The 12,560-nt window shown below is 48.6% G+C and overlaps 1 protein-coding gene across 1 annotated transcript in view; it reads left to right on the top strand.

Moving 5' to 3' along the window:
• Positions 1-11,051, top strand: part of LOC132390612 (deleted in malignant brain tumors 1 protein-like) — a 34,711-nt gene extending 23,660 nt beyond the window's left edge. Inside the window, exons 6-7 of the mRNA XM_059963212.1 lie at positions 3,512-3,826; positions 10,410-11,051. Of these exons, the coding sequence (XP_059819195.1) occupies positions 3,512-3,826; positions 10,410-10,783 (689 nt within the window). The 3' untranslated portion in view covers positions 10,784-11,051. The remainder of the gene's footprint in view (positions 1-3,511; positions 3,827-10,409) is intronic.
• Positions 11,052-12,560: the final 1,509 nt, after the last annotated feature.

The raw sequence follows: 12,560 nt of genomic DNA on the forward strand, positions 1-12,560 counted from the left end.
TGTTGTTCCTTAAAAATTTCCCAATCATCTGTCCTCCCACTCACCTTAGCTCTGTCATACTTCCTTTTTTTTAATGCTATGCAATCTCTGACTTCCTTTGTCAACCACTGTGGCCCCTTTCCCACCTTTGAATCCTTCCTTCTCCGGGGGATGAACTGATTTTGCACCTTGTGCATTATTCCCAAGAATACCTGCCATTGCTGTTCCACTGTCTTTTCTGCTAGGTTATCAGTCCAGTCAACTTTGGCCAGCTCCTCCCTCATGGCTCCATAGTCTCCTTTGTTCAACTGCAACACTGACACCTCCGATCTGCCCTTAACCTTTTTCAAATTGCAGATAAAAGCTTATCATATTGTGATCACTACCTCCTAATGGCTCCCTTACTGCGAGATCGTTTATCAAATCCTGTTCATTACATAACACTAAATCCAGAATAGTCTTGTCCCTGGTCGGCTCTCGTACAAGCTGTTCCAAGAATGCATCCCATAGGCACTCTACAAACTCCCTATCCTGGGGACCAGCACCAACCTGATTCTCCCAGTTCACCTGCATGTTGAAATCCCCCATAACTACTGTGACATTACCTTTGCCACATGCCAATGTTAATTCCCTATTCAACTTGCACCCAATATCCATGCTACTGTTTGGTGGCCTGTAGACAACACACATTAGGGTCCTTTTGCCCTTACTGTTCATCAGTTCTATCCACACAGACTCTACTTCTCCTGACCTTATGTCCCCCATTGCAAAGGACTGAATCTCATTCTTCACCAACAGGGCCACCCCACCCCCTCTGCCCACATTTCTGTCCCTACGATAGCACGTATACCCTTGTACCTTCATTTCCCAGGTCTGATCTCCCTGCAGCCATGACTCCGTTATCCCAACAACATCATAGTTACCCATTCGCACCTGGGCTTCAAGCTCATCCGCCTTATTTCTGACACTTTGTGCATTTAGTTATAGAATTTTTAACCCATTTCTCCTCTCTCTGTTTGAATTGCTGCCTATTGTGCTTAACCCAGCTCCCCGAACTCCCATCGGGCTATACGCCCCTAGAGTTTTGTTGTCCTTCCTAAACTTACTTATTCTTTCAACTCCATGTTCCGTCAGACCATCCCTCTGTGCATGAGTCCTCCTTATCACTTGTTCCGCCCCACCTTCCTCTACTACACACTTAATATTCCGGAACCGTGTAGTCCCCACCTGTCCTTTATTCTTCCTCTCGCTATCCTCCCTCACATTCTGGATCCCCGCCCCCTGCAAATTTAGTTTAAACCCTCCAAGAAGCACGAGCAAACTTCCCTGCAAGAATGTTAGTACCGCTCCAGTTCAGGTGTAAACCGTCCCTTCGGAACAGATCCCACCTTCCCTGGAACAAAGCCCAATTATCTACAAACCTGAAGCCCTCCCTCCTGCCCCATCCTCTCAGCCACGTATTAATCTGTATAATCCTTCTGTTCCTTGCCTCACTTGCACGTGGCACAGGTAGCAATCCTGAGATTGTTACCCTGGAGGTCCCGCCCTTCAGCTTCGCACCTAACTCCCTGAACTCCCTACGCAGGACCACCTCACTCATCCTACCCACGTCATTGGTCCCTACATGGACCACAACATCTGGATTCTTGCCCTCCCTCTCGAGAATAACCTGCACCCGATCTGAGATGTCTCGGACCCCGGCACCAGGGAAGCAACATACCATCCGAGACTCCCGATCTTCCCCACAAAATCTCCTATCCGCCCCCCTGACTGTAGAATCCCCTATCACTACCGCTCTCTTCTCTTCCCTCCTTGCCAGAGACAGGACCACTGCAGCTTGTTCCTGGTAGGCCATCCCCACCAACAGTATCCAAAACGGTATACTTATTGTTGATGGGAATGGCCACAGGGGTGCTCTTCTCTCTCTGTCTGCTCCCCCTGCCTCTCTTGACTGTCACCCATTTGCCTACCTCCTGTCTTTTCGGTGTGACTGCCTCCCGATAACTCTTATCTATCTCTGCCTCTGCCTCCCGAATGATCCGTAGTTCATCCAGCTCCAGCTCCAACTCCCTAACTCGGTCTGATAGGAGCTGCAGCTGGACGCACCTCTTGCAGGTGTGGTCATCAGGGACAACTGTGTTGACCCTGACCTCCCACGTACTGCATAAGGAGCACACCACTGCTGTAACTGTCTCCCCCATTAGCTGATCCTAGATTAGTCAGAATAAATGAGAAACAGGCTTCTTGTCGAAGTCCCCTTGCGTCGAAGCCCGTTGAGCCAAACCCAGCACTCTGGTCCCACGCACTCCGCTGCCCGCTCCTGAAAGTGGGCCGCTTTTTAAACCCGCGCTCACTGCCGACTTCACCCGCACTTGCACAGCTTTACTTTCCTCCTCAGGTACTCTCCAGGTAGGTCCGAGGGTCCGAATATCCTGGTTAGGCACAGGAGTACATTCAGCCAGAGACTCATTCCACCGAGATGTAACACTGAGCGTCGTAGGAATTCATTCCTCTCTGTGGCCATCAAACTTTACAACTCCTCCCTCGGAGAGTCAGACACCCTGAGCCAATAGGCTGGTCCTGGACTTCCTTCCACTTGGCATGATTAACTTATTACTACTTAATCATTTATGGTTTTATATTGCTATATTTCTTCACTGTTCTTGGTGCGGCTGTAACAAAACCCAATTTCCCTCGGGATCAATAAAGTATGTCTGTCTGTCTGTCTGCCATGAGAATCAGTAAGTAGAGGTGGAGGCCGAGGTAAATTTCCTTTTCTCTTGGTCTATTTCTGTCGAGTATTACAGTGAAAATGGGGCCAGGGTTCTTCATGGGAGATGTGGGAACTTTGGGAGACCTGCAGTCTCTCTGATAACTATACGGGCTCTGAGTGTCAGCTCCTCAGAGTCGTGCGTTGAAGAACTGGAGTTGAATCTGGATGGCCTTTGGTGCGTACGGGTGAATGAGGAGATGATGGATAGAAGCCCCTAAGTTACAGGAGGCAGGTACCTGCGTGTCTGTGAGGAGAGGGAAAGGGAATAGGTAGACAGTGAGTGTACCACTGTGGTTGTCCCGTTAAATAATAAGCATTCCGCCTTGGATACTGGTGCGGGCTGTAATGGGAGGAACGACCCTCCGGGGGAGGCAACAGTCACAGAACAGAAATGACTCACATGAGGGAATAATTTTAAGGTGATGGAGGAGGGTACAGGGTGGGTATTGGGGTGGGCTGGGGTGTAGTCAGAGGTCAGGTTTTACACAGACAGTGCAGGATGTCTAGAATGTGCTGTCAGAGGTGGTGGTAGAGACAGACACATTAGGGACTTCCAGGAATGAACCAAAAATGCGGGTTATGTGGGATTGATCTTGGACGAGATTAACATCATGGGCCAAGTGTGTGAAGTGTGCTGTAATACTGTTTGTTTGAGGGAACCGAGTCTCCACTCTGAGGCAAAATAGGTACATTACCAGGAGTGAACTAACTGGAATCCCCTCCCCCACACCACCCTCCCCTCTCTCTGATCTGTTTCAGGCCCGGTCCCCGTCCGGCTGGTGAACGGGAACAACATGTGCTCTGGGAGAGTCGAGGTCTATCATAACTCTACCTGGGGCACCGTCTGTGGCAGGAGCTGGAATAGGAGTGAAGCGGACGTGGTCTGCAGGATTTTGAACTGTGGGACATCTGAGTCGGTAACAACAGATGCCTCCTACGGAGAGGGCACTGGGAAGATCTGGCTGGATGGGGTGAAGTGTAACGGGACAGAGCCTGCTCTCGACCAGTGCCCGGCCAGCCCATGGGGAGTGAATAACTGCTCCCACGCACAGGACGCTGGAGTCTCCTGCACAGGTGAGTGTGGGTGGGCAGCGAGTGTGTGCTTTACACTGAAACCTCTGCTGTGCTATTGAGTGAACTCCAATGTTGAACGGATTGTTCACCTGACTGCATCTCTGTCCTTCTCGAGTTCCTCAACTACTGTACAGAGTCTTGCCTTCTTAGGAAGTTTTCTGATGACTCTGCCATAATTGGATGCATCAGCAAGGGAGATGAGGCTGAGTACAGGTCTACGGTGGGAAACTTTGTCACATGGTGCGAGCAGAATCATCTGCAGCTTAAACTGAAAAATTCTGAAGAGCTGATGGTGGACCTAACGAGGGCTAAATCACCGATGACCCCCCTTTGCATCCAAGGGGTCAGTGTGGATATGGTGGAGGACTACAAATAGCTGAGCATTCGAATCGACAATAAACTGGACTGGTCAAACAACACTGAGGCTGTCTACAAGGAGGGTCAGAGCCGTCTCTATTTCCTGAGCAGACTGAGGCCCTTTAACATCTGCCGGACGATGCTGAGGATGTTCCACGAGTCTGTTGGCCAGTGCTATCATGTTTGCTGTTGTGTGCTGGGGCAGCAGGCTGAGGGTAGCAGACACCAACAGAATCAACAAACTCATTCGTAAGGCCAGTGACGTTGTGGGGGTGGAACTGGACTCTCTGACGGTGGTGTCTGAAAAGAGGATGCTGTCCAAGTTGCACGCCATCTTATATAACAAACCATATAACCATATAACAATCACAGCACGGAAACAGGCCATCTCGGCCCTCCTAGTCCGTGCTGAACTCTTAGTCTCACCTAGTCCCACCTACCCGCATTCAGCCCATAACCCTCCACTCCTTTCCTGTCCATATACCTATCCAATTTTACCTTAAATGACACAATTGAACTGGCTTCTACTACTTCTACAGGAAGCTCATTCCACACAGCTATCACTCTCTGAGTAAAGAAATTCCCCCTCGTGTTTCCCTTAAACTTCTGCCCCCTAACTCTCAAATCATGTCCTCTCATTTGAATCTCCCCTACTCTCAATGGAAACAGCCTATTCACGTCAACTCTATCTATCCCTCTCAAAATTTTAAATACCTCGATCAAATCCTCCCTCAACTTTCTATGCTCCAATGAATAGAGATCTTGGTCAATGACTCCCATCCACTCCATAATAGACAATAGACAACAGGTGGAGAAATAGACCATTCGGCCCTTCGAGCCTGCACCGCCATTTTGAGATCATGGCTGATCAATTACTATCAATACCCGGTTCCTGCCTTGTCCCCATATCCCTTGATTCCCCTATCCATAAGATACCTATCTAGCTCTTTCTTGAAAACATCCAGAGAATTGGCCTCCACTACCTTCCGAGGCAGTGCATTCCAGACCCCCACAACTCTCTGGGAGAAGAAGTTTTTCCTTAACTCTGTCCTAAATGACCTACCCCTTATTCTCAAACCATGCCCTCTGATACTGGGCTCTTACAGCATCTGGAACATATTTCCTGCCTCTATCTTGTCCAATCCCTTAATAATCTTATATGTTTCAATCAGATCCCCTCTCAATCTCCTTAATTCCAGCGTGTACAAGCCCAGTCTCTCTAACCTCTCTGCGTAAGACAGTCCGGACATCCCAGGAATTAACCTCGTGAATCTACGCTGCACTTCCTCTACAGCCAGGATGTCCTTCCTTAACCCTGGAGACCAAAACTGTACACAATACTCCAGGTGTGGTCTCACCAGGGCTCTGTACAAATGCAAGAGGATTTCCTTGCTCTTGTACTCAATTCCCTTTGTAATAAAGGCCAACATTACATTAGCCTTCTTCACTGCCTGCTGCACTTGCTCATTCACCTTCAGTGACTGATGAACAAGGACTCCGAGATCTCTTTGTATTTCTCCCTTACCCAACTCTACACCATTCAGATAATAATCTGCCTTCCTGTTCTTACTCCCAAAGTGGATAACCTCACACTTATTCACATTAAACGTCATCTGCCAAGTATCTGCCCACTCACCCAGCCTATCCAAGTCACCCTGAATTCTCCTAACATCCTCATCACATGTCACACTGCCACCCAGCTTAGTATCATCAGCAAACTTGCTGATGTTATTCTAAATGCCTTCATCTAAATCGTTAACGTAAATGGTAAACAGCTGTGGTCCCAATACCGAGCCCTGTGGTACCCCACTAGTCACCACCTGCCATTCCGAGAAACACCCATTCACCGCTACCCTTTGCTTTCTATCTGCCAACCAGTTTTCTATCCATGTCAATGTCTTCCCTCCAATACCCTGAGCTTTGATTTTACCCACCAATCTTCCATGTGGGACCTTATCAAATGCCTTCTGAAAATCGAGGTACACTACATCCACTGGATCTCCCCCATCTAACTTCCTGGTTACATCCTCGAAAAACTCCAACAGATTAGTCAAGCATGATTTACCCTTGGTAAATCCATGCTGGCTCGGCCCAATCCTATCACTGTTATCTAGATATGCCACTATTTCATCCTTAATGATGGACTCTAGCATCTTTCCCACCACCGATGTCAGGCTGACAGGTGGATAATTCTCTGTTTTCTCCCTCCCTCCTTTTTTAAAAAGTGGGATAACGTTAGCCATTCTCCAATCCTCAGGAACTGATCCTGAATCTAAGGAACATTGGAAAATGATTACCAATGCATCCGCAATTTCCAGGGCCACCTCCTTTAGTACCCTAGGGTGCAGACCAACTGGACCTGGGGATTTGTCAGCCTTCAGTCCCATCAGTCTTCTCATCACTGTTTCCTTCCGAATGTCAATCTGTTTCATTTCCTCTGTTACCCTATGTCCTTGGCCCATCCATACATCTGGGAGATTGCTTGTGTCTTCCTTAGTGAAAACAGATCTAAAGTACTCATTAAATTCTTCTGCCATTTCTCTGTTTCCCATAATAATTTCACCCAATTCATTCTTCAAGGGCCCAACATTGTTCTTAACTATCTTCTTTCTCTTCACATACCTAAAAAAGCTTTTGCTATCTTCCTTTGTATTCCTGGCTAGCTTGCGTTCATACCTCATTTTTTCTCCCCGTATTGTCTTTTTAGTTAAGTTCTGTTGTTCCTTAAAAATTTCCCAATCATCTGTCCTCCCACTCACCTTAGCTCTGTCATACTTCCTTTTTTTTAATGCTATGCAATCTCTGACTTCCTTTGTCAACCACTGTGGCCCCTTTCCCACCTTTGAATCCTTCCTTCTCCGGGGGATGAACTGATTTTGCACCTTGTGCATTATTCCCAAGAATACCTGCCATTGCTGTTCCACTGTCTTTTCTGCTAGGTTATCAGTCCAGTCAACTTTGGCCAGCTCCTCCCTCATGGCTCCATAGTCTCCTTTGTTCAACTGCAACACTGACACCTCCGATCTGCCCTTATCCTTTTTCAAATTGCAGATAAAAGCTTATCATATTGTGATCACTACCTCCTAATGGCTCCCTTACTGCGAGATCGTTTATCAAATCCTGTTCATTACATAACACTAAATCCAGAATAGTCTTGTCCCTGGTCGGCTCTCGTACAAGCTGTTCCAAGAATGCATCCCATAGGCACTCTACAAACTCCCTATCCTGGGGACCAGCACCAACCTGATTCTCCCAGTTCACCTGCATGTTGAAATCCCCCATAACTACTGTGACATTACCTTTGCCACATGCCAATGTTAATTCCCTATTCAACTTGCACCCAATATCCATGCTACTGTTTGGTGGCCTGTAGACAACACACATTAGGGTCCTTTTGCCCTTACTGTTCATCAGTTCTATCCACACAGACTCTACTTCTCCTGACCTTATGTCCCCCCTTGCAAAGGACTGAATCTCATTCTTCACCAACAGGGCCACCCCACCCCCTCTGCCCACATTTCTGTCCCTACGATAGCACGTATACCCTTGTACCTTCATTTCCCAGGTCTGATCTCCCTGCAGCCATGACTCCGTTATCCCAACAACATCATAGTTACCCATTCGCACCTGGGCTTCAAGCTCATCCGCCTTATTTCTGACACTTTGTGCATTTAGTTATAGAATTTTTAACCCATTTCTCCTCTCTCTGTTTGAATTGCTGCCTATTGTGCTTAACCCAGCTCCCCGAACTCCCATCGGGCTATACGCCCCTAGAGTTTTGTTGTCCTTCCTAAACTTACTTATTCTTTCAACTCCATGTTCCGTCAGACCATCCCTCTGTGCATGAGTCCTCCTTATCACTTGTTCCGCCCCACCTTTCTCTACTACACACTTAATATTCCGGAACCGTGTAGTCCCCACCTGTCCTTTATTCTTCCTCTCGCTATCCTCCCTCACATTCTGGATCCCCGCCCCCTGCAAATTTAGTTTAAACCCTCCAAGAAGCACGAGCAAACTTCCCTGCAAGAATGTTAGTACCGCTCCAGTTCAGGTGTAAACCGTCCCTTCGGAACAGATCCCACCTTCCCTGGAACAAAGCCCAATTATCTACAAACCTGAAGCCCTCCCTCCTGCCCCATCCTCTCAGCCACGTATTAATCTGTATAATCCTTCTGTTCCTTGCCTCACTCGCACGTGGCACAGGTAGCAATCCTGAGATTGTTACCCTGGAGGTCCCGCCCTTCAGCTTCGCACCTAACTCCCTGAACTCCCTACGCAGGACCACCTCACTCATCCTACCCACGTCATTGGTCCCTACATGGACCACAACATCTGGATTCTTGCCCTCCCTCTCGAGAATAACCTGCACCCGATCTGAGATGTCTCGGACCCCGGCACCAGGGAAGCAACATACCATCCGAGACTCCCGATCTTCCCCACAAAATCTCCTATCCGCCCCCCTGACTGTAGAATCCCCTATCACTACCGCTCTCTTCTCTTCCCTCCTTGCCAGAGACAGGACCACTGCAGCTTGTTCCTGGTAGGCCATCCCCACCAACAGTATCCAAAACGGTATACTTATTGTTGATGGGAATGGCCACAGGGGTGCTCTTCTCTCTCTGTCTGCTCCCCCTGCCTCTCTTGACTGTCACCCATTTGCCTACCTCCTGTCTTTTCGGTGTGACTGCCTCCCGATAACTCTTATCTATCTCTGCCTCTGCCTCCCGAATGATCCGTAGTTCATCCAGCTCCAGCTCCAACTCCCTAACTCGGTCTGATAGGAGCTGCAGCTGGACGCACCTCTTGCAGGTGTGGTCATCAGGGACAACTGTGTTGACCCTGACCTCCCACGTACTGCATAAGGAGCACACCACTGCTGTAACTGTCTCCCCCATTAGCTGATCCTAGATTAGTCAGAATAAATGAGAAACAGGCTTCTTGTCGAAGTCCCCTTGCGTCGAAGCCCGTTGAGCCAAACCCAGCACTCTGGTCCCACGCACTCCGCTGCCCGCTCCTGAAAGTGGGCCGCTTTTTAAACCCGCGCTCACTGCCGACTTCACCCGCACTTGCACAGCTTTACCTTCCTCCTCAGGTACTCTCCAGGTAGGTCCGAGGGTCCGAATATCCTGGTTAGGCACAGGAGTACATTCAGCCAGAGACTCATTCCACCGAGATGTAACACTGAGCGTCGTAGGAATTCATTCCTCTCTGTGGCCATCAAACTTTACAACTCCTCCCTCGGAGAGTCAGACACCCTGAGCCAATAGGCTGGTCCTGGACTTCCTTCCACTTGGCATGATTAACTTATTACTACTTAATCATATATGGTTTTATATTGCTATATTTCTTCACTGTTCTTGGTGCGGCTGTAACAAAACCCAATTTCCCTCGGGATCAATAAAGTATGTCTGTCTGTCTGTCTGCCATGAGAATCAGTAAGTAGAGGTGGAGGCCGAGGTGAATTTCCTTTTCTCTTGGTCTATTTCTGTCGAGTATTACAGTGAGAATGGGGCCAGGGTTCTTCATGGGAGATGTGGGAACTTTGGGAGACCTGCAGTCTCTCTGATAACTATACGGGCTCTGAGTGTCAGCTCCTCAGAGTCGTGCGTTGAAGAACTGGAGTTGAATCTGGATGGCCTTTGGTGCGTACGGGTGAATGAGGAGATGATGGATAGAAGCCCCTAAGTTACAGGAGGCAGGTACCTGCGTGTCTGTGAGGAGAGGGAAAGGGAATAGGTAGACAGTGAGTGTACCACTGTGGTTGTCCCGTTAAATAATAAGCATTCCGCCTTGGATACTGGTGCGGGCTGTAATGGGAGGAACGACCCTCCGGGGGAGGCAACAGTCCCAGGACAGAAATGACTCACATGAGGGAATAATTTTAAGGTGATGGAGGAGGGTACAGGGTGGGTATTGGGGTGGGCTGGGGTGTAGTCAGAGGTCAGGTTTTACACAGACAGTGCAGGATGTCTAGAATGTGCTGTCAGAGGTGGTGGTAGAGACAGACACATTAGGGACTTCCAGGAATGAACCAAAAATGCGGGTTATGTGGGATTGATCTTGGACGAGATTAACATCATGGGCCAAGTGTGTGAAGTGTGCTGTAATACTGTTTGTTTGAGGGAACCGAGTCTCCACTCTGAGGCAAAATAGGTACATTACCAGGAGTGAACTAACTGGAATCCCCTCCCCCACACCACCCTCCCCTCTCTCTGATCTGTTTCAGGCCCGGTCCCCGTCCGGCTGGTGAACGGGAACAACATGTGCTCTGGGAGAGTCGAGGTCTATCATAACTCTACCTGGGGCACCGTCTGTGGCAGGAGCTGGAATAGGAGTGAAGCGGACGTGGTCTGCAGGATTTTGAACTGTGGGACATCTGAGTCGGTAACAACAGATGCCTCCTACGGAGAGGGCACTGGGAAGATCTGGCTGGATGGGGTGAAGTGTAACGGGACAGAGCCTGCTCTCGACCAGTGCCCGGCCAGCCCATGGGGGGTGAATAACTGCTCCCACGCACAGGACGCTGGAGTCTCCTGCACAGGTGAGTGTGGGTGGGCAGCGAGTGTGTGCTTTACACTGAAACCTCTGCTGTGCTATTGAGTGAACTCCAGTGTTGAACGGATTGTTCACCTGACTGCATCTCTGTCCTTCTCGAGTTCCTCAACTACTGTACAGAGTCTTGCCTTCTTAGGAAGTTTTCTGATGACTCTGCCATAATTGGATGCATCAGCAAGGGAGATGAGGCTGAGTACAGGTCTACGGTGGGAAACTTTGTCACATGGTGCGAGCAGAATCATCTGCAGCTTAAACTGAAAAATTCTGAAGAGCTGATGGTGGACCTAACGAGGGCTAAATCACCGATGACCCCCCTTTGCATCCAAGGGGTCAGTGTGGATATGGTGGAGGACTACAAATAGCTGAGCATTCGAATCGACAATAAACTGGACTGGTCAAACAACACTGAGGCTGTCTACAAGGAGGGTCAGAGCCGTCTCTATTTCCTGAGCAGACTGAGGCCCTTTAACATCTGCCGGACGATGCTGAGGATGTTCCACGAGTCTGTTGGCCAGTGCTATCATGTTTGCTGTTGTGTGCTGGGGCAGCAGGCTGAGGGTAGCAGACACCAACAGAATCAACAAACTCATTCGTAAGGCCAGTGACGTTGTGGGGGTGGAACTGGACTCTCTGACGGTGGTGTCTGAAAAGAGGATGCTGTCCAAGTTGCACGCCATCTTATATAACAAACCATATAACCATATAACAATCACAGCACGGAAACAGGCCATCTCGGCCCTCCTAGTCCGTGCTGAACTCTTAGTCTCACCTAGTCCCACCTACCCGCATTCAGCCCATAACCCTCCACTCCTTTCCTGTCCATATACCTATCCAATTTTACCTTAAATGACACAATTGAACTGGCTTCTACTACTTCTACAGGAAGCTCATTCCACACAGCTATCACTCTCTGAGTAAAGAAATTCCCCCTCGTGTTTCCCTTAAACTTCTGCCCCCTAACTCTCAAATCATGTCCTCTCATTTGAATCTCCCCTACTCTCAATGGAAACAGCCTATTCACGTCAACTCTATCTATCCCTCTCAAAATTTTAAATACCTCGATCAAATCCTCCCTCAACTTTCTATGCTCCAATGAATAGAGATCTTGGTCAATGACTCCCATCCACTCCATAATAGACAATAGACAACAGGTGGAGAAATAGACCATTCGGCCCTTCGAGCCTGCACCGCCATTTTGAGATCATGGCTGATCAATTACTATCAATACCCGGTTCCTGCCTTGTCCCCATATCCCTTGATTCCCCTATCCATAAGATACCTATCTAGCTCTTTCTTGAAAACATCCAGAGAATTGGCCTCCACTACCTTCCGAGGCAGTGCATTCCAGACCCCCACAACTCTCTGGGAGAAGAAGTTTTTCCTTAACTCTGTCCTAAATGACCTACCCCTTATTCTCAAACCATGCCCTCTGATACTGGGCTCTTACAGCATCTGGAACATATTTCCTGCCTCTATCTTGTCCAATCCCTTAATAATCTTATATGTTTCAATCAGATCCCCTCTCAATCTCCTTAATTCCAGCGTGTACAAGCCCAGTCTCTCTAACCTCTCTGCGTAAGACAGTCCGGACATCCCAGGAATTAACCTCGTGAATCTACGCTGCACTTCCTCTACAGCCAGGATGTCCTTCCTTAACCCTGGAGACCAAAACTGTACACAATACTCCAGGTGTGGTCTCACCAGGGCTCTGTACAAATGCAAGAGGATTTCCTTGCTCTTGTACTCAATTCCCTTTGTAATAAAGGCCAACATTACATTAGCCTTCTTCACTGCCTGCTGCACTTGCTCATTCACCTTCAGT

Source organism: Hypanus sabinus, unplaced genomic scaffold (assembly GCF_030144855.1).
Source record: "Hypanus sabinus isolate sHypSab1 unplaced genomic scaffold, sHypSab1.hap1 scaffold_986, whole genome shotgun sequence".
Classification (NCBI taxonomy): Eukaryota; Metazoa; Chordata; class Chondrichthyes; order Myliobatiformes; family Dasyatidae; genus Hypanus; species Hypanus sabinus.